Below are 22,926 nucleotides of genomic sequence, written 5' to 3'. Positions count from 1 at the left end.
AGACTGCTGCTATTTTTACATCATTTTTGAGGTTGCTATATCTTACATATCATTGCAGAGGTTGCTATGAGTTACATAGAATTTAGGATGTTGCTATGACTTATAGATCACATAAGAGTTTCCTATAATTTGAATTTCATATAGTTGGTAGCTACTATTTATATATCAGTTAGGAGGCTGCAATGAATTATATATTAATTAGAAAGCTGGTGCTATTTATATATCATTTAAGAGGTTGCTATAACTTCATATCATTGCAGAGGTGCCATGTGTTACACATAATTTGGGATGTTGCTATGACTTATAGATCACATAAGAGTTTACTATAATTTGAATTTCATATAGTTGGTAGCTACTATTTATATATCAGTTAGGAGGCTGCTATGAATTATATATTAATTAGGAAGCTGGTGCTATTTATATATCATTTAGGAGGTTGCTATAACTTACATATAATTGCAGTGGTTGCTATGGGTTACATAGAATTTAGGATGTTGCTATGACTTATAGATCACAAAAGAGTTTACTATAATTTGAATTTCATTTAGTTGGTAGCTACAGTACTATTTATATATCAGTTAGGAGGCTGCAATGAATTATATATTAATTAGGAGGCTGCTGCTATTTATATATCATTTAAGAGGTTTCTATAACTTACATATCATTGCAGAGGCTGCTATGGGTTACATATAATTTAGGATGCTGCTATCACTCATAGATCACCTAAGACCTTGCTATAATTTGAATTTTCCATAGTTGATAGCAATTATTATATATCAGTTAGTAGGCTGCTATGAATTATATATTAATTAGGAGACTGCTGCTATTTTTACATCATTTTTGAGGTTGCTATATCTTACATATCCTTGCAGAGGTTGCTATGAGTTACATAGAATTTAGGATGTTGCTATGACTTATAGATCGCCTGAGAGTTTGCTATAATTTGAATTTCATATAGTTGGTAGCTACAGTACTATTTATATATCAGTTAGGAGACTGCTATGAATTATATATTAATTAGGAGGCTGCTGCTATTTATATATCATTTAGGAGGTTGCTATAACTTACATATCATTGCAGTGGTTGCTATGGGTTACACAGAATTTAGGATGTTGCTATGACTTATAGATCACAAAAGAGTTTACTATAATTTGAATTTCATATAGTTGGTAGCTACTATTTATATATCAGTTAGGAGACTGCTATGAATTATAGATTAATTAGGAGGCTGCTGCTATTTATATATCATTTAAGAGGTTTCTATAACTTACATATCATTGCAGAGGCTGCTATGGGTTACATGTAATTTAGGATGCTGCTATCACTTATAGATCGCCTGAGAGTTTGCTATAATTTGAATTTCATATAGTTGGTAGCTACAGTACTATTTATATATCAGTTAGGAGACTGCTATGAATTATATATTAATTAGGAGGCTGCTGCTACTTATATATCATTTAGGAGGTTGCTATAACTTACATATCATTGCAGTGGTTGCTATGGGTTACATAGAATTTAATATGTTGCTATGACTTATAGATCACAGAAGAGTTAACTATAATTTGAATTTCATATAGTTGGTAGCTACTATTTATATATCAGTTAGGAGGCTGCAATGAATTATATAGTAATTAGGAAGCTGCTGCTATTTATATATCATTTAGGAGGTTGCTATAACTTACATATCAATGCAGAGGTGCCATGGGTTACACATAAATTGGGATGTTGCTATCACTTATAGATCAACTAAGAGTCTGCTATAATCTGAATTTCATATAGTTGGTAGCTACAGTACTATTTATATATCAGTTAGGAGGCTGCTATGAATTATATATTATTTAAGAGGCTGCTGATATTTATATATCATTTAGTAGGTTGCTATAACTTATTTATCTGTTATTATTACTTAACAAACATAATTTATGTACTAGTCAGAAGGTTGCATGAAACTATACAACTTGTATCTTATAGCGATATACCTTTCACATATGTAAAAAGCTATTTAACTTATATATTGGTTTTAGAAGTACCTATGATGTATACAGTGTACATACTTCAGAAGGCTATGATCGATTATGTACTATGTTTAGAAGATAGCATAACTTGCACACATTAGCTAAGAAGCCATAAAACCTTGTTCTCTTTTAGCAACTTATACGTAAAATGACTTCTCTGACTTATGACATATCAGAAAAGTAACAAAATTATCTAAAAACACTCACAACATTTTACTAAAGAATCTACTTTATTTTTGTGCCTATTGGTGCGATCATGAGTTGTGGGCAAACCGGCCTCTGTTGCACATTTCCAAGTATTTTTTTCTAAAATAATTTAATTGTTGTTAAAACTTACATATTGTATAGTATGTTAAACTTTAACGTAGGATTCAATAAATTTGTATATAAAACAACAACAGCCACCATGCTTGATACCAAAAAATTCAACTAGTCAAGTACCATAGAATGGTCGTTGCTTAGTCGCCAAACGGAGTAAATTTATTCAGACATCAAGTTTAATGCAATATTACAAAAGCCTCAACAACAAGAAGACCCTGCTGCCAGTTTAATTTTGCAGCTTCTTGAGTAAGTTGTGGGCTCGGGCATAAGTCATCATTATAATTTTCAAACACCAATTTCTTTTAACAGTATACAGCTCTGTCATTTTTGGTAGTTTGCCTAAATCTTCCGATCATGGCTTTTTGAACTCTCAATTTTCTTTTAGGCTGCATAACTTTCTGCTCACTAAAATAAACGAATAATGTAACTCAATATTTATAAATATGGTCTATGTTATAGTTTCTTATTCAGTCTCATATCGCTGCTGCACTGCATAAAAAACTTAAAAAAATTAGTTGGTAACAATGCATGGACGCAACTCAGTTACTGTGATTGCAAAAATGAAACACACACATTTTTGCTTGCTGTGCATATTATCTACAGTAATAATATGAATTACTTGCACAACATACTTAGTTACTCAATCTAACATACAATAACAGCAATGTCTTTCTATTCATCCTAAGCCACTCTTAGAACGTTAAGTAAAAACATTTCCCCACTCGGGAATGGTGTGTCAGGTTGCAAAACCGGCGCAATACCACACCACCATAAATTGGGTAGATTCCAAACAAGCCCATTGTGCCTATGTAGAACCCAGGGAAAAACTTAATGTCACGTAGAGAGCCAATAAAAATACAATAACATTCTATCTTGAGGGCATTTTCGCTTTTCAAAACTTCTTTCTTACTGCAATTTATTGTTAGCAATGATCAGTCGGGCTGGACCCAGCACAGTACCAAATTTTTTCTAACTTTAGATCTCTTGACTGTGGGTGGTTTTATTGATAAATAGTAATACTGAGTACTATTATTCACATTTTACCAGTAATAATAATGCCCTGAACTGTCAAGAAATTGATAAAACATTCTACTCAGACACATTCACTTAAATTTGGAAAATGACCCAAAAAGATATTTTTCTCATTGTGTAGTGAATTTCTGATTGTTTTTAGCCAAGCACAGCGTTCTAAGTAATTTTTTGGGCTTGTCGGTTTGACAGTAAGTTGTCAGTAGACTGGCTGCTGCGGCATATTTCCTTATATTTGGTTTTTCTTTAAAAGAATTATTATAATTTATTTTAGAGCTTGTTTCTTGAATAATACATCATAGTGTACAGTGCAGTACAACAGATAATATCTATTGTCGGTATTGTATTATCTATCATAGTCATTGTTTTATGCACATTTTCTGTACATAAAATAATAGCCTAGACTGCTTGATACAAAATAACTATACAAGTGCATTACTGCGGAGTTGGTCTCTTTTAGTCTTCAAAAAGAGCACATTTATTGACAAATACAACACAATGATAATAAGAAGGTTCAACAACATAAAAAATTCAGCTGGCATTTTTTCTCGCAGCCTTCTTTAGCAAGTTGTTGGCTCGAGCCCAAATCACTATAACACTTCTGTTAGGCAGCGTTGAGTGTATAGCATCCAACACTGATCTTGTTGGCAGTTTGCCTGATTTTTCAGTCCAGTGCTTGTCCAGTGATTTTGGTTCATGATATATGCACAATTTTTTCAGCTTCAAACTCTCTAAATTCTTTGTGTTGCATACCTTTGTTATTTTTCAACCTGTCAACCAAAAAGGGCTATGCAAAAAATTCAATGTGTCTTTACTTTTTGCTTTGCTAAAGCTATGTTAAGCTGCAATCGCTACAAAGCTACAATGATGTTCTACAATGTTCTTTACAAAACTATTAATTTTACTAACATCAGAGTCAGCGCTGCTACCTTAACTATTTGTGTAATTACTAAAATATGAATTGGAATTAACTATATTGTGATCAATATACATAATTCTCTGTTTTCTAACTCATGAAGTACTTGCGAAAGCCATAATCACGCTAAATATTTCTAAAATCAAAAAGAAAAAAAAATTGTATTAAGTTGGAAGCTTCAAAAAAAATGTTTCAATTGCTTTGCGAGTTTAGCCTAATTTTATAGGGAAATCTTCGGACAACACTGTCAATACCATAAAAATCTTAAAAAATTTGGTTATGTTGTCAATGAATAATAAAATTAAGTTACTATGTAGTTGCTAAGAAATTCACAACAATGCACATATGGCAGTGAAAGAGTTAATTAAACATCATGGAATCTCTAATTAAATCCCACATTCATCTAAGCTCACCCTCTATTTGACGACCAATATGGAAAACGGTTGAAAAATAGAACAGCACCCTTTTATTGAACTCTATATCTATTGAAAAAACCATAAGACACTATATAAAACACCAACTGAGATGTGAGTCAGTGATAACATATACACTGGGCGTTGAGCTTGCAAAATGCCACTGTTATCCGCCTATTCCAAAACTGTAGCATGTGCTAAAAATTTCACGCTCAAATAGTAGTACAGATATCATCGTAATTGCTAAACCGTTTTTTTTCATATATGCCAAATTATCAAGAACGCTTAAACAATAAAATTATTATCAGCCTGATACAGCTATTAATTCTTTTCATGGTGCTGCTTTCAAAACTTTAACCAAAAACACTCTAAAGCTTAGAAGTTAAAAAACTTGCTTCGATATGCATTAACAAAAGTATTAATCGCTATTGTTGTAACTGAGTCATAATTGGAAGCAATTTGTCAACATTTTTTTATCGATCATGTCAAAAGTTGGATCTAAAGATCAAAAAATGTTGACGTGGCAGCGAACTGGAAGTGGTTGTGAATTAAAGCGTGGCATTCTAGTTTTCAACACGTCTAGAATAGCACTCAAATGAACATGGTCTTCAATTTGAGATTCTACCATATGTCAGTTCAGCTGTATTTTAGAATGTAATAATATTGGAGTTCTTGGCTAAGATTAAAATAGCAAGGATAACTTGCAAATATTGACGCAAAACGCTTTTAGTTCTAAATGAGGCTCTGCATTCATATACATGTATTTGCATATCACTGATGCATGAATTTAAGAAAGAACCCCACAGTCTATTTTTTGGTGTAGTAGCATCTTATCAAAAATGCCTTAATTTTAGATAAGTGCAGAGTGACATATATGGATGACCAACACCAAAGAGTGATTTGTAGACATCAGATTAAAGGTGTGTAATATTATGATAACTTGCTTTAAACCAACACGATGTATATTTGAGCCAAGCATGATTATTTTGCTGTAGCCTAATTGCAGTGTTAAAAATAAAGGGGCCTTTCTTTCGTATTTTAGTCAAATTCATTGCCTACATAAATGCTGACACTAGTCTTTGTGTTGTATTGCTGTCAGGTTACATAATGTACATGTATGTAGCTCTCCTAGTTAAAGGCAATCATCTAGCCTAGCAAAGGAATCTGGTATAGTCCCTCCTAGTCATTATGTTCTATAGTATTAATCACTTAGCTATTGCATAATTATGAATTAGAAAAGGTTCTCTATCGTTAACCCACTACGTTTCCATGACTCACATGATTCGCATTTGTGGTTGTGCTGCGCTCTGAAATTGAGCGTTTCAATGAACACTGGCGGGATGTTGTTTAATCGCAGCGCTTGACCTCATAGGTCCAGTGATAGCCTAATTAATGACTTTATCAATAGCTACACAGCCTTGTCACGCTAAGCTTAGCGGCAATGGCTCAGAACATTGGTCATTGAAACTGCTGAAACCGAAGTAAAAAAAACCTGAAAATGTTTATAATGGAATTGCCAGCAATATGCTGCCAATGCTATTTGTGTGAAAAAAAATATAAACAGCAATGGCAAGTTTACTTCATAACTCTAAAGATTTCCGAAACTGACAAATCTCAAATTATTTGGTCGAAAACCAAATTGGTCAAGAGCCAAAGCGTTCGAGAACCAAAGTTCCACTGTATAAAAACTAGGATCAATCTTGTAAAATTACTTGCATTTACTAGTTTGTTAGAACTGCAACTGATGCATTGTTATTGTTACTTTAGAATGTCAAAAACAGCCATTAAAAAAGGCCAAAACATTACTGGACTTCACTGATGCTCAAACCTGTCAGATACTAGCTCCAATGCAAGTTATAAAGCCACACTGCACAATTATTGGTAAGAATATAATTCTTTAATGTTTTAAGTGTTCCTTCACTAAAAATTTTAAAGTAATATTGCACCTAAATTCAATGCCTACATGAAGTTTAATGCTTAATCTCATCGTCCATGAGTTCTACTTTGGTCTGGTTACAGAAAATCTCTGGCATTATTCAGACAATACTATAAGTCTGACATATAATCTAGTGTGCTTAGACATAGTAATGTGATTAATCCTATTTTGTTGAACACTTAATTGCTAGTTATGAAATATGAAAAGTTCTGCTGTTATCTATTGCAGTTTTCAACTAGCATTAATAGCAATAATTAAACTTAAAGAAGTTCTCTGTAAGCAAGAAGTTTTTGCTATTGTAGTTAAAAAAATTTTTACAAAAAATTGAACATACAAAACATATTTTGTATTTAAAATATTGGCTCATAAATAATTGGCTCATATAATGCGCACATTGACATCGTCTAAAGAATCTCAAGACATCAATATCTTGTCTTTTATGTTCAATATTATGAAGTTTCAATAATAATACTAGTAATAATAAATACTTGATGTTTGTAATAATATAATCATCTTTCCTAAAATGGTCCAATCAGTCACTGTTAGCTTAAAAATTTCTTTCCAAGCTAAACATTTTTATTTTAGAAGTATTCAACAAGTGTGATGTGAAAGAAACTCAACATATCTGTTCTTCGGTGGAACAACTTCAATCGTCTCAAGAATCCGCATCGTTGTCAAGTGCAGATGATAGCGATGCTGACCCAGCCTATGCAGTAGAAAATTATGAAAATTTCTCTGAGAGTTCTATTGACAGTGACATGGAGTGTCGGTTTTCTCTCACTGAACCGAAAGCCAGTGAGTTTATGCAATTGAGTGATCCACAAGCATTAACCACAAGACTATGTAGACATGAGATGCTAAATGGAACAGTAATAATGCTTGATTCGTTATTTTCAGTGTCTACGCTAAGATATGCTAAATATGTAAACTCATTAGTTGCAAAGCATTCACAGCCATTATAAAATAAGCTACTTAATTAACTGTTAGCTATTTCTAGTCAATAGACATTTGTTTAGGAAATTTCCATTATACTTAGTCCTAGTTCTATAATTGCAAATCGGTAGCATCAAGATATATATCTGAATGTGTGTGCCTTAATTTTTATAGTTTTTATTTCCTAGCAAAAAATGCTTATGTTTTCATTGTGCTATCACAATAGGTCATGTCTTACAGGGACAAAAACCATTAAAAAAGGAGAGCGCAGTCCAAAAGACAGACAAGAGAAATTAGACAGCCACTCAGAAACATCTAGGCCAAGCAGAAGTAGGTGATCAGCAACCCGAAAACAACTGTAAAGGTTTTCAAGCTTTTTTCAAACAATTGAAACTTTTAAATTTCATAACATAAAATAAGTGTTTTGTTGAAATATATTAGGAGAAAAAAAATAAAACTTTAATTGTGTTTAAATGTAAATGCAAAGCCATTAGCAAGTAATGGCTATGTATAGTCTGTTTTGCTAAGATTACAATGGAAAATTATTGGCTATACGCTTATCTGATTTTAGTTCATTTCAGTTGTGTTTCAGAGTTGGCATCATAGGGAGGAAATAATGTTAAGCGTATCAAGTGGTATAGAAACCCATAGTAGTTATCTAATGCAATAACTGCATGATAAAACCATTAAAATCATCATCCTTGAAAAAGTAACAAAACAATATGTTAACCTTAGTAACTATAGTTACCTACAATAACTTTGGTGCATTTCGTGGCTATGATCTGCAAGAAAATGTAACAGTACAATGTATTAAATGCAGAGTTCACATACCTTCAGACAGACGTGTAACATGAATGCTGACTCTAATTTATTTAAACTTAGCTCACTAAAATATACTTAAAGGAAGTTTTAGTATGCATTTTCAAGAACTTTAGACTGAATTTTTATTACCCATCTGTTTGTGAACCTGTTTTTACTATAGGCCCTAGGGATAACGCTGAACTGAAATATGATCGCCAAATTTTAATTTCAAAATAAATTTTTGTTGATATAACTTTGCAGAAAACAAATTAGTCCTAGTAGGGCTAGAATAAAAGTATTGTACTTCATAGGGGTGATGAAGTTCATAGAAATTCAATCAATACATCATTTAGCTTGGTAAATTGACAAAAGGGTGTATAAAGTAGACTATATAGTAGACTCTGAGCATTGTAAGAGCTTTGGTAGACTCATGGTTAGACAATTGGATTACCAGCCCGTGGTTGTGATCTTTTTGGGTTCAAACCCATCAGGATGTGAGATTTTAAATCAAAGATTTTAATAGTGTTAATTGGACACACCAAAGGAGATACACACAGACAAACTTTGAGATTTATTTATATATATAGAAGCTGCAAATTTTCTGTATCCTAATTTATTTCAAAACACTCAAGGAATTAGTTCATCATAATGGAGTTCTAAATCAATTTGCATACTTGTGACATTGTTGGCTTTATCAAGGTTAGAATTAACTAAGTCTAGTAAATTAGTATTTTCTATTATTACTATCAAACATGACTCAATATAACAATGCATTAGTTCATCCTAACAATTGTTGAACTGTTTTATCCAGAACGGCAGCACACTATCGAAGACATAGCATATGGAGACAGTTCGGAAGATGATGAGCAGACCCACTATGCATCATGGAAAAAACAGATGGCTTCAGGTGAGAGAGCTTAAGAAGGCTTGTCAGTTAATCAAAATAATTCTTGATGACAATAGGCACTTTTAGCACTCACGTATAAACATGCGTGAGTGCTGAAAGTGCTCATATACATAATTCTTTTTGCTCATTGCATGCACGCTTAACTGCATTTCATTTATGAAATAAAAAAAGGCCTAAAATAATATCCTCATTAATAAAGAACAGGTTGTGTGTCTGGTGTTATAACTCATGGGCAATATAGCGGTTTCAAGATGAATTAAGTTAACGCCTATAATGCCTAGCGTGCGTGCTCAACTGCATATGTCTAAATTTGTAGTAACAGTCTCCGTTTGCAAAGTCCCAAATGGCAAAAAAAAAAGTTATTCTCGAGCAGATTGGTGTCTGTATTGTAAGCAGCTCTTCACCTCTCGCATATCGCGGCATTACAAATGCCAGCACCAAGAAAGGAGTTTGGTTCAAGAGGCTATCTTGCTGCCAGACAAGCAACAGCAAAAAGTGCTCTACAAGTTGCAACAGCTAGGAAACTATCAGCATAACTGCACGGTATGTTATCAATTGCGGCTGTAGGTGATAGAGTGCCTTGATGTTCAATTTGCTAGCTCCCTTGAATAGGCTTCAGTCATTAGTTCATTAGCTAAATTAGTTTTAGTTGTGCTAAAATAGGTAAAGGGTATAGCTATTTGTGCAAAGATTTGGAGAACAGTGAGGGTATCAATTCATACATGTATGTTTGTGGACAATTATATTATTTGCTTTAAATTTCAAATAGCTAGGCCAACGATTTAAATATTAAATACATGTTTAATCTAACTATCGAGTTTTCATTACTTTGCAAAGAAACATTGTCATCCAGTATGCATGACATTTTGTTATTGCTATATCAATGTTTCAGGTTATTGCTGCTGGAGAAGGAGAACTGGTAGTTACTCGCAGACCTACAGTACCCCTTCCTGCCTACCAATTTTTGCCCTGCACAATGTGTTTGGGATTCTTTAATAAAGAAACTTTATCAGACCATGTGAGAAAGTGTCCCCTGGCAAACAAAAGTATGAATCCTACTAACGCTAGCCAAGAAGGATACCTCATGCTCGTGCCACATCTGCCCAAAAGCACCCAGCTAGAGACAAAAATATTGCTCGGAATGAAAGAAACAAAGGAGAACCGAGGTATTTTTTTTAATATTAAAAACTGAATAATATTACGCTTTATATTGGTCTAAATTAAACCGACTACCAAGCTGGTTACATCAGTAAATCCTGAAAACCTATGAAAAAACAAAATGAAGCTTTTTCAACTTATCTTGTATAAAATCGAAAGTTATTAGTTTCACAAATGTTTATTTACCTTTTGGCTTCTTTCTATCTACAGTTTTCTTTTGCATGGTATACTTCATGTATTATTGAATTCCGTTTTTATCGCTTTGTAGTTCAGTCTGCTTCTAATTTTTCACCCTTTGCTCAAACTTTTTTGCTTTTGTTTTCATCCTCTTGATTTTTTACCTAACCTTGCTCTGAAAGTCTCATGTTGTAGTATTTCTGTTTTTTACTGTCAACTTTTTTATGTATGGTGGTCAAATTTGTCTACAGCAGTGTTTGCCTTGACAGTTGTACTTAATCACTAGTAATCTAATGTCAAAAGAGTGTTTGTTATAATTCGTTCAAGCATTTTTTTTAGCTCTTTTACTATTATTGTAACTGTCTTTCCATTCACACTTTTGAAACTATTTTTAGGTCTGTTGGCTATTATCAAAAAAGATGAATTGATCCAACTCTTTGGAATAAACCAGCTTTTGAGAATGGGTGAAAACCTTAGGTTCAGCGATATAAACAACATTCGCAACAAACTGAGAAGTTTAGCCCGCCTCCTCCAGGCCGTTCGGGCAGAGAGTGAAACTTGGCATGACTTTATGTCATACTATTGTCCGAAGTATTATGATTGCTTTGTAAGAGCATCAACAGGTTTAAGCAAAAAGAGCAGCCAACTTGGTTTGACCCTCGGTCACTATGTCAAGCAATTGTGCCATCTGAGGATTGCGGTAGCTGTGAAGGCGTCAGATACCGATGGTGAGAGAAGCGGTGAGCAGTTTTTAAAATTATACATGGCGAGCTGGACCACAAATGTCGCGTCAGCAATCTGCAAAAGACAGAGACTGGCGAAGCTTAATCGAGTAATACACCTTCCACTGACCGCTGATTTATTGAAGCTAACTAAGTTTATTGACCGAGAAGTGAGCGAGCAATTGGCGTCCCTTACCAATCGCGTATGGCTGGTGAAGTTGGTGATTTCAGCTCTTATCTTGTTTAACAAAAGAAGGCCAATGGAGGTGCAGGATTTGAAGATAGCGGACTATAGGCTTTCTTTGGCGGCTGACAAAGAGCAAAGGGAAGAAATAACAAATCATTTGTCTGTAGAAGAGAAATTAGTGGCTAGCAGGTTAGTTTTTTTATTTCAGGGTAATACATTATTGAGATTTGATGTAATAATGATTGTTAATCCTGATGATTTTTTTACATGCATGCTCACTGACTCACTCACACATACACGCACACTCGCGCGCACCCACACACACAAATGGCAAACCATTTAGGTTTACAATTAGCTACTGAAGTACTATATAAAGGTGCTCGTTCAAATAGCTTTTGTGGTATGTGTGTGTGTTTTTGTGAGCTTAAAATTGTGCCAAAATAGAGTCCTGTGTAGTTTCAGATGTTGAACTGAACCTTGACAAGCAAGGCGTACTTTTGATATATTTTTGTATTAGCAAGGTTGCAATTAAAGTGTTTGTCAAGTTTTTAATTTTTACTAAAACCTAATATTCTAAAGAGTATCTAGTATGTATCATACATGATACATACTAGATTTACCTGTGTGGCTGTTTGGAATGAACACACTAATTATAACTAATTTTTTGCTGTGGTAGAACGGAAATAACTTTTGGGTCAGAATTAATCCTGCATCTAATTTTTTGCAATTTTCCTTAGTTAATTTTTATTAAACAATAAGAATGATGTAATATAGGCCAAAGTAGCTTTTGTGTGAAATAGTAAAATTAAACTTTTCTGAATTATTTTGTTAGTTGCAAGGAACTTTTATTGCTTGCAAATATATTTAGTTGTTTCCTAAACGGTAGTAGCTCAATTTTCACGGATGTTTTTCAGAATGCATTTGGTTGAAGTCAGGGGCAAATCAACACGCCAGATAAGAAAAGTGTTTGTGCTGGTTGATATTCAAATGAAGAAAGCACTAGATGTCCTGTTAGCCTCAAGACCACAGAATTCGCCGCCTACAGGCTACTTGTTTGCTCGGTAGGTATAAAGCAATAGTACACTTTCTTGTATATTACATATTTTATTTGCTTTGACCCAAAATATAAATTTGATGATCTGAAAAAAGAAAGTTCTTGGTCGATTGTTCGTGCTGTTCTTTGTCTTTGATGTATAAGGATATTGTATTTGTCAGTGCTTTGATGACATAATGCAATTTTTGTTGTAGGGTGAACTCTCCAAGACCGTACTGCGGCACGGAAGCACTGAAAGAGGTGGTTATAAACTGTGAAAACCTGGTTCATCCTGAACGTATTCACGCCCAAACACTAAGGAAATACTTAGCAACCACTTGTCAGGTAACCTTTTGCTGTCTGAAACTATCACTTTTTCACCAAGTTTATCTATTCCATGCTTTTATAGGTGCGAGTAAGACTTCTGCATGATTTTAGACTTTTACAATGGCTAAAACTGTGATTATTTGAAAATTTGGTGATCAAGTCGGTGTTAACCCTTTGAACCTTGGCCGTTTTTGTCAATGCATTTCAGTAACCCCGCGAAATTTGTTCGAAAATTCAAAGTTTTTAAAATTATATTAAATATATTTATACATGTTCATAATACAATGATATTTGGTAAAACACTAGTAAGAAAACCGGGCAACCTACAGCAAATGTCATCAAACAGAAAAAAACAGTGCACTGCGATTATTCGGGCTAAAATTTAAAAACGTGTAAATACATTTACAGTAGTATCCATTGAGCGCATGTTCTTCATTATTTCACGACTCAAAATGTACTAAAACGATCAGTATTTATTTTTTCGCGAAGTCGTCCAAATAGAGGTTTGTTATTATAACAAAGGAAGTAGACAAATATATTCGAAAACTGTTACAAATGAAAGTGAAATTTATGGTCTAGCATCCTGTGAAAGAATTAACTTTATTGGTTTACGCTGTTACTCAGAAATAGCTTTTGTAAACAGAGCCATCTGAACGCCGGAATTCCAGCCTTTAGGGATTTTGGCACGCACTATGCAATGCTAAAAAACTGGCCGTTAGAGTTCAAAGAGTAATAGTTGCTGAAAACTTACATTGATCAAGACATTAGCACACAGGGAAGTCTAATTACGCGCGGGTGGTACAGTTGCATTCCAGAAAATGTTTTAGTAAGTTTCAACTACTGGTAGAATTAGGATCAAGTTACTGATTTGATTGCATTTTTGCTGTAAGTCATTCTAAGGTTCACTTTGTTTTACAGGTACTTAACATGCAGACTAATGAGGTGAAGATGCTGGCAGACCACTTGGGACATGACCTGAATATACACGCCAACATCTACTCGCTACAATCAAGCGATGTTGAAAAAGCAAAGGTAGCCAAGATTCTTCTCGCTGTTCAAGCTGGTGAGCTGCACAAGCTCGATAAGACTACAGAGCTAAACGATGTTCAGATTCCTACTTCAATTCATGACAATGGTAAGCTATTCCTAAAGAAAGTTTCAACTGTTGTTGTGTTATAATGCAATGTCACTGTGCTCAACTAATGCCCAGATCAACTCGCCCAATTAAAATACATTCCTACCACACATAAATTACGGTAAATTATAGCACCGCTTAAACCAAGCATTAGACTACTTAGAGGTGGTGAATCTGAGAATTCGTTGAGGGAAACCGAAATGCGTTATAAATTAGCAATGTAGCCTGAAACTTTAGTTATCAATAGGTTTCAAAGGAAATAATGTCCGAAATTACTTGTTTTATAATTTAAAAGTCATAGTTCTTTCGTGTTATCTTCAGATCAGCCTGCACCATTTAGTTTTAGTTACTGTTATAACATTTGTTGCTTTGACTAATTTTTAACTCCTTTATTTCTATCCATGTACGACTTTAGCTTTTGTCCTACTGCCAGCCATTTTACAAAAAAGTGTCGATTTGGTAGCATGATACATACATTTGTATTTGCTATATTTTCAATTGAATCATCATTTCGTAGAGGATTGTAAAATATCGTATGTTTTCAACATGTTTATAAACATAACAATGCAAAAACTTTTAATGTAGCTATATTATATGGCTTGCTTTCTAAAGCTATGTGGAACTATGAATTTAAAAGCGATAAGATTTTTAGTAATTTTATCGTTTTCAGAGCTAAAGCTTTCATTATCTGTTTAACTACTAAAAACTGAATCTGAATTACCTATAATGTCATCTACATAAGTAACTTTTCTTAGGCAATTTACCAACGAGTAATAACTTGGGCGCTGTTGCGAACAGCCAACAAATTTCTGCATCACCAGTGTTTTAGGAGTTGTTAAACAGTTTACATAAATATGGCACCTTCGAGAGAACCATGTAAACAATTTGAGCTCTAGAAAAAACCCATCTTACTTTTCCTAATTGAACAACAAAAGAAGACAAAAGAAAAAAACAGTTTTTTTATTTAACAATGCATTTTAGCGACTTGTTATATATCATTTACTGTATTGTACTTTTATGATAATACAATGTAAATTAATGTTTGCCATTATCACGATGGTCAACATGCGCCATGATTTACTCCCAAATGTTTATTTTCAACTGGATGTCTTTGAAATTCCTTCAGGTTGTAACTTATTGAATAGTTCTACTCTTAATAAATATATAAATGGGTCAGTATTCATTTGCTTCATTTCGATAGAAACAAAATTGCAAAATTTGTTGCTGTATGATGATAGATATTTTGTTCCAGGAGAAAACAACCAATTGAAGTACACCTCTTGTGCAATGAAGTTTTGATGGAACAAGTTTAGCATTACCTTTAAGCATCTACTAGCTCGGCAAAATTCAGGGCAGATCGGCACCATGCAGAATTATATCATACTAAATCTTACCGAGTTTGTGCCTTTACTGTTTCAATGATAATTAGTTGCTGTTCTTGTTATTTTTGCAGAAGAAGACATAATTGGTTCCAGTGATGAAAACGACAGTACAACCGAAGAGTACCATGCTAATAATGAAACACCAAAAAGTGCAGCAGCCGAAGCACCAGTGGCAGAAAATGGTGAACCAAAAGGTTTGTTAATTCATATTTCAACCATTTATTTATATAAGCGAATCTCGCAAGTCTATCAGGATAATTTCTTGTTACTTGAATTGCAATACATTGGTTAAGTATTATATTACTGAATAAAAAATGACACAAGCGAGCATTTATGTCCTTATTGTTCACATGTATCTGAGAAATCATCAAGTCTGTTTTGACTTGCCGCACATAAACTAACTCATTTAACTTTTAAGTGCAGATGAACAATGGTATGTAATTCATCAAAATCCATAGCTTATTTGATGCTTTATAAATGATAATTCACAATTTTACTATTTCAGTCTGCAGAAAACGGTGGAGTTGCAAAGAAATAGCAGCATTTGACCAGCACTGGTCTGACAAATCAGGCAAACTGCCAACAAGATCGGTGTTGGATGAAATACACCGAAGCCTGCCTAACAGAAGTGTTATGGTGATTCGCGCTCGAGCCAACAATTTACTAAAGAAGGCTGCGAGGAAAAATGTCAGCTGATTTTTTTTCTGCATTTGAACCTTATTATTACTATTGCGCTTTATTTGTTAATAAATGGGCTCTTTTTTTGAGACTAAAAGAGACCAACTCCGCAGTGATGCACTGGTATAGTTATTTTGCATCAATCAGTCTTAGCTATTATTTTATGTACAGAATATGCGCATAAAACAATGACTATGATAGATAATAGGATACCTGCAATAGATATCATTTGTTGTACTGTAATGTACACCATGATATATTATTCAAAAAACAAGCTCTAAGATAAGTTATAATAATTTTTTTAAAGCAAACCAAATATAAGGAAATGTGCCGCAGCAGCCAGTCTACTGACAACTTGCTATCAAACTGACAAGCCCAAAAAAATTACCTACAATGCAGTGATTGACTAAAAAAATCAGAAATTCACTACACAATGAGAAATAACTTTTTTTGTGTCATTTTCCAAATTTAAGTGAATGTGTCTGAGTAGAATGTTTTATCCATTTATTGACAGTTCAGGGCATTATTATTACTGGTAAAATGTGAATAATAGCACTCAGTATTACTATTGATCAATAAAACCACCCAAAGTCAAGAGATCTAAAGTTGGAAACATTTTGGTACTGTGCTAGGTCCAGCCCGACTGATCATTGCTAACAATAAATTGCAGTAAGAAAGAAGTTTTGAAAAGCGAAAATGCCCTCAAAATATAATTTTATTGCATTTTTATTGGCTATCGATGTGACATTAATTTTTTCCCTGGGTTCTACCTAGACACAATGGGCTTGTTTGCAACTACCCAATTTATGGTGTTGTGGTATCGCGCCGGTTTTGCAACCCGACTCTCCAGGTTCTATTCCCGAGTGGGAAAATGTTTTTACTTAACGTTCTTAGAGTGGCTTAAGATGAATAGAAAGACATTGCTGTTATTTTATGTTAGATTGAGTAACTAAGTCTGTTGTGCAAGTAATTCATATTTTTACTGTAGATAATATGCACAGCAAGGAAAAATGTGGGAGTTTCATTTTAGCAATCACAGTAACTAAGTTGCGTACATGCATTGTTTCCAACTAGTTTTTTTAAGTTTTTGTATGCAGTGCAGCAGCGATATGTGACTGAATAAGAAACTATAACATAGACCATATTTATAAATATTGAGTTACATTATTTGTTTACTTTAGTGAGCAGAAATTTAGGCAGCTTAAAAGAAAATGGAGAGTTCAAAAAGCCATGATCGGAAGATTTAGGCAAACTACCAACAATGTCAGAGCTGTATACTGTTAAAAGAAATTGGTGTTTGAAAATTATAATGATGACTTATGCCCGAGCCCACAACTTACTCAAGAAGCTGCAAAATTAAACTGGCAGCAGGGTTTTCTTGTTGTTGAGGCTTTTGTAATATCGCATTAAACTTGACGACTGAATAAATTTACTCCGTTTGGCGACTAAGCAACAACCATTCTATGGTACTTGACTAGTTGAATTTTTTGGTATCAAGCATGGTGGCTGTTGTTGTTTTATATACACATTTATGGAATCCTACCTTAAAGTTTAACATACTATACAATATGTAAGTTTTAACAACAATTAAATTATTTCACGAAAAAAATACTTGGAAATGTGCAACAGAGGCCGGTTTGCCCACAACTCATGATCTCACCAATAGGCACAAAAATATAGTAGATTCTATTGTAAAATTTTGTGAGTGTTTTTAGATAATTTTGTTACTTTTCTGATATGTCATAAGTCAGAAAAGTCATTATGCGTATAAGTTGCTAAAAGAGAACAAGGTTTTATGGCTTCTTAGCTAATGTGTGCAAGTTATGCTATCTTCTTAACATAGTACATAATCGATCATAGCCTGCTGAAGTATGTACACTGTATACGTCATAGGTACCTCTAGAACCTATATTTAAGTTGAATAGCTTTTTACATATGTGAAAGGTATATCGCTATAAGATACAAGTTGTATAGTTTCATGCAACTTTCTGACTAGTATATAAATTATGTTTTTTAAGTAATAATAACAGATAAATAAGTTATAGCAACCTACTAAATGATATATAAATAGCAACAACCTCTTAAATAATATACAACTCATAGCAGCCTCCTAACTGATATATAAATAGTAGCTACCAACTAAATGAAATTCAAATTATAGCAAACTCTTACATGATCTATAAGTCATAGCAACATCCTAAATTCTATGTAACCCATAGCAACCTCTGCAATGATATGTAAGTTATAGCAACCTCCTAAATGATATACAAATAGCAGCAGCCTCCTAATTAATATATAATTCATAGCAGCCTACTAACTGATATATAAATAATTGCTATCAACTATGGAAAATTCCAATTATAGCAAGGTCTTAGGTGATCTATAAGTCATAGCAACATCCTAAATTCTATGTAACCCATAGCAACCTCTGCAATGATATGTAAGTTATAGCAACCACCTAAATGATATATAAATAGCAGCAGCCTCCTAATTAATATATAATTCATAGCAGCCTACTAACTGATATATAAATAATTGCTATCAACTATGGAAAATTCAAATTATAGCAAGGTCTTAGGTGATCTATAAGTGATAGCAACATCCTAAATTATATGTAACTCATAGCAGCATCTGCAATGATATGTAAGTTATAGCAACCTCCTAAACGATATATAAATATCAGCAGCCTCCTAATTAATATATAATTCATAGCAGCCTCCTAACTGATATATAAATAATAGCTATAAACTATGAAAATTCAAATTATCGCAAGGTCTTAGGTGATCTATAAGTGATAGCATCATTCTAAATTATATGTAACTTATAGCAGCCTCTGCAATGATATGTAAGTTATAGCAACCTCCTAAATGATATATAAATATCAGCAGCCTCCTAATTAATATATAATTCATAGCAGTCTCCTAACTGATATATAAATAATAGCTATCAACAATGGAAAATTCAAAATATAGCAAGGTCTTAGGTGATCTATAAGTGATAGCATCATCCTAAATTATATGAAACTCATAGCAGCCTCTGCAATGATATGTAAGTTATAGCAACCTCCTAAATGATATATAAATATCAGCAGCCTCCTAATTAATATATAATCCATAGCAGCCTCCTAACTTATATATAAATAATAGCTATCAACTATGGAAAACTCAAAATATAGCAAGGTCTTAGGTGATTTATAAGTGATAACATCATCCTAAATTATATGTAACTCATAGCAGCCTCTGCAATGATATGTAAGTTATAGCAACCTCCTAAATGATATATAAATATCAGCAGCCTCCTAATTAATATATAATTCATAGCAGCCTCCTAACTGATATATAAATAATAGCTATCAACTATGGAAAATTCAAATTATAGCAAGGTCTTAGGTGATCTATAAGTGATAGCAACATCCTAAATTATATGTAACTCATAGCAGCCTCTGCAATGATATGCAAGTTATAGCAACCTCCTAAATGATATATAAGTATCAGCAGCCTCCTAATTAATATATAATCCATAGCAGCCTCCTAACTGATATATAAATAATAGCTATAAACTATGGAAAATTCAAATTATAGCAAGGTCTTAGATGATCTATAAGTTATAGCAACATCCTAAACTATATGTAACTCATAGCAGCCTCTGCAATGATATGTAAGTTATAGCAACCTCCTAAATGATATATAAATATCAGCAGCCTCCTAATTAATATATAATCCATAGCAGCCTCCTAACTGATATATAAATAATAGCTATCAACTATGGAAAATTCAAATTATAGCAAGGTTTAGGTGATCTATAAGTGATAGCAACATCCTAAATTATATGTAACTCATAGCAGCCTCTGCAATGATATGTAAGTTATAGCAACCTCCAAAACAATTTATAAATAGCAGCAGCCTCCTAAATAATATATAACTTATAGCAGCCTCCTCACTGATATATAGATAATTGCTACCAACTATGTGAAATTCAAATTATAGCAATTTCTCAAGTGATCTATAAGTTATAGCAACATACTTTATTATATGTAAATCAGAGCAGCCTCTAAAAGAAACAAGTTATAGCAAACTCCTAAATGATATAAGTTACGGCATCTTACTAAAGGGTATGTAAGCTATGCCATGCTATGTAATGTTTCCATTGTAACTATTACATAAGTTACAATGGTAACATTCTAATTTATGTGTAATTTGTAGCAATCTGCTAACTGGTAATCATTATTTTTGCTTACTCATTGAGGTATGAATTATTTTACCTTCAAATTGATATGTAATTTACAACAACCATCTAGACATTCTCCAAGTTTTGACAGTTTTTCTAGTATGCATATATACAAAGTATGATAAGGCGATGAATATATATTGTATGAAACCATATTCTCCTAATACTGTATTTCCATAAAAATATATAATAATTAGGAGGTGAATAAATATATATATATCTACAATGTAGATAAATTAGACCATATAGGAGGCTTACCCATATATATTTGCGTTAACTCCTAATCCCTTATATTCCGTAACCTCCTAACTGGTATATATTTATTCAACTCCTAACTCGGAAATATGGGTATATATATATATATATATATATATTGCTATAATGCTAATAAGCATTATAGAAGGCCACAACAAAAAGCTACTAAACTTGGAAAAGAAGAAAGACAACACCAGCAGTAGAACCTGCAACTGCAGAAAGCCAGAAGAATGCCAACTAGAAGGAAGGTGTCTAACCAAAAACCTAATATACCAGGCAGTAGTAACAGATGACCAGCAAAACAGCCAAACATTAATTGGGCTGTGTGAAACCACTTTCAAGGCTAGATTCACGAATCATAAGGCATCATTCAACAACGACAAAAAGAAACACGCAACAACGCTCAGTAATTATATTTGGGAGCTGAAAAGGAGCAACACAGGGTATACGATCAAATGGAATGCAGTAAAGCAAGCGGAAGCATATGACAACACCTCAGAAATATGCAGACTATGTTTGTCAGAAAAATATTATATAATTATGCATCCAGAAAAGGCCAGTCTAAATAAGAGACAAGAACTCATTTCTACATGTCGCCATGGTAGAAAATTCTTATTATCTAGTAATATAACCTAGCTATAAACTTAACAACATGGCTGTCATATAATTATGTTTTAATCCTATAGTGGGGTTGTTCAAGGTACATCTTACCTGCTTGCCACTAGTAAATGAGTTTTATCTGAGGATTGTACATTTTACTATGTATATGAAACTAATAGTAATAAAGCTTTTTTAGTCAACTCTCACTTCGCCATATTTCAGCTCTTGCTTTTGGTAATTGAGCACTATGTTAGAAAAGTTTTGAACTGACATTCCATTCTATATATATATATATATATATATATATATATATATATATATATATATATATATATAGTATATGTGGTTTACACTGTAAAGTGCTCAATAATTGAGTCAATTAGAGCTGTGTATGAAGTTTATTAAAAACTACAGGTTAAAATCATTACTACTATTAGTTTCATGCAATCGTGTTGCAATCTTCAGGTCGAAGATGGGTAGGTGGCCATCTTCTACCTGAAGATTGCAACACGATTGCGTGAAACTAATAGTAGTAATGATTTTAACCTGTAGTTTTAATAAACTTCATATATATATAAATATATATAGAAATATAATATATGTACATATATATGTATATAGATAGAAAGTTAGAAAGAAGGATAGAAACGTACAAAAGTAAAAAGTGAATTAATTTTCTCCATAATGCTGAAAACTTGAAATATACATAGAAAGAAAAAATATATCATTAAACTGAATACTGCCAACAATTCAACTTCCAACAAAACCGACTACTACTGTTTTACTCTACTCTCTTGGATGTACAAGTTTTAAAACATAATAAAATTTTACAGGTAATTTGTTGTTTGACTTGTTTTACATCAAATTATGACATAAAAATGTAAAAAAGGTAAGGTGAAATGAGGGCCCATATGCTCAGTGGCATGGCTGTTTGAGGTGCAGAGCCTGAGTTACCAGATGAGATTGTTAATGAAGAAAAGAAGGTTGTCTAAGCAATAGAACTTGGAGCAATGCTATACTAGAAAGTCCAGCTAGGCCTGTTTTAAAGCAGCCATCTACCATGACTACCAATTTTCCTTAGCCAAACTTGGCTAGGAAGGCAAAAAATTCTAAATGGCAAGGAATTCCATGCTGATGATACAGGACAGGCAGTCTGACCATGGCCACCAGTAGAAGAGGAGCATGGAGAGGGTAATGAAAGTAAGGAATGACGAGTGTTATAAAGTGTTGAAAAGTTAGTTTAAGATTTAAATTGTGTGAAAGCTAAAAGACATGTTTTTATTTTGTAGCATTGTTGTATAGGCAAGAGACGAGATCTTTTAAACAAAAGAGTTGATGAAAAGTAAGACTTTTTATGATATGCTATTCCAAGCAATCGCTTCAAGATGAGTAAATTTGTGTTTAAGTAGCTCATTGGAGCATTTCTCCGTGCTTCCAAGCAATAAACTAATTACTGTTAATTAAAGTATTATATAACACCAAAAGAGGCTTTTCCAGTACAATCAACAGGGCCTGGTAAATAAGTTTCAAGCTTTATAGCAGTGGTTTTCTCAATAGTTCTAACTGTCTTGACCAGTTTAGAGTGCTATCTTTCGTTATGCCTCAACATTTTATGCTATCTGTCATTTGCAAGTTTTGTCAATTCATGGAAATGTTTTCTGTTAACCAAACTTTCTTTTGTGAATTTTGAATAAATATGAAATTAGTTTTGTCAATACTCGATGTTAGAATGTTTTGGTGAAACCAATTTTTTATCACCTCTAGTACTTTTTTA

General features: G+C 33.1%; 1 protein-coding gene across 1 annotated transcript in view; it reads left to right on the top strand.

Annotated features, from left to right (window-relative positions):
• Positions 1-16,088, top strand: part of LOC137400864 (uncharacterized) — a 55,128-nt gene extending 39,040 nt beyond the window's left edge. The window contains exons 5-15 of the mRNA XM_068087208.1: positions 7,216-7,425; positions 7,804-7,893; positions 9,176-9,271; positions 9,588-9,814; positions 10,164-10,437; positions 11,002-11,704; positions 12,430-12,576; positions 12,764-12,893; positions 13,794-14,010; positions 15,464-15,586; positions 15,898-16,088. Of these exons, the coding sequence (XP_067943309.1) occupies positions 7,216-7,425; positions 7,804-7,893; positions 9,176-9,271; positions 9,588-9,814; positions 10,164-10,437; positions 11,002-11,704; positions 12,430-12,576; positions 12,764-12,893; positions 13,794-14,010; positions 15,464-15,586; positions 15,898-16,088 (2,408 nt within the window). The remainder of the gene's footprint in view (positions 1-7,215; positions 7,426-7,803; positions 7,894-9,175; positions 9,272-9,587; positions 9,815-10,163; positions 10,438-11,001; positions 11,705-12,429; positions 12,577-12,763; positions 12,894-13,793; positions 14,011-15,463; positions 15,587-15,897) is intronic.
• The last annotated feature ends 6,838 nt before the right edge of the window (positions 16,089-22,926 follow it).

Source organism: Watersipora subatra, chromosome 7, assembly GCF_963576615.1.
Source record: "Watersipora subatra chromosome 7, tzWatSuba1.1, whole genome shotgun sequence".
NCBI lineage: Eukaryota > Metazoa > Bryozoa > Gymnolaemata > Cheilostomatida > Watersiporidae > Watersipora > Watersipora subatra.
Note: the sequence above shows the minus strand (reverse complement) of the source record. Positions and strands in the feature narration are given on the sequence as shown.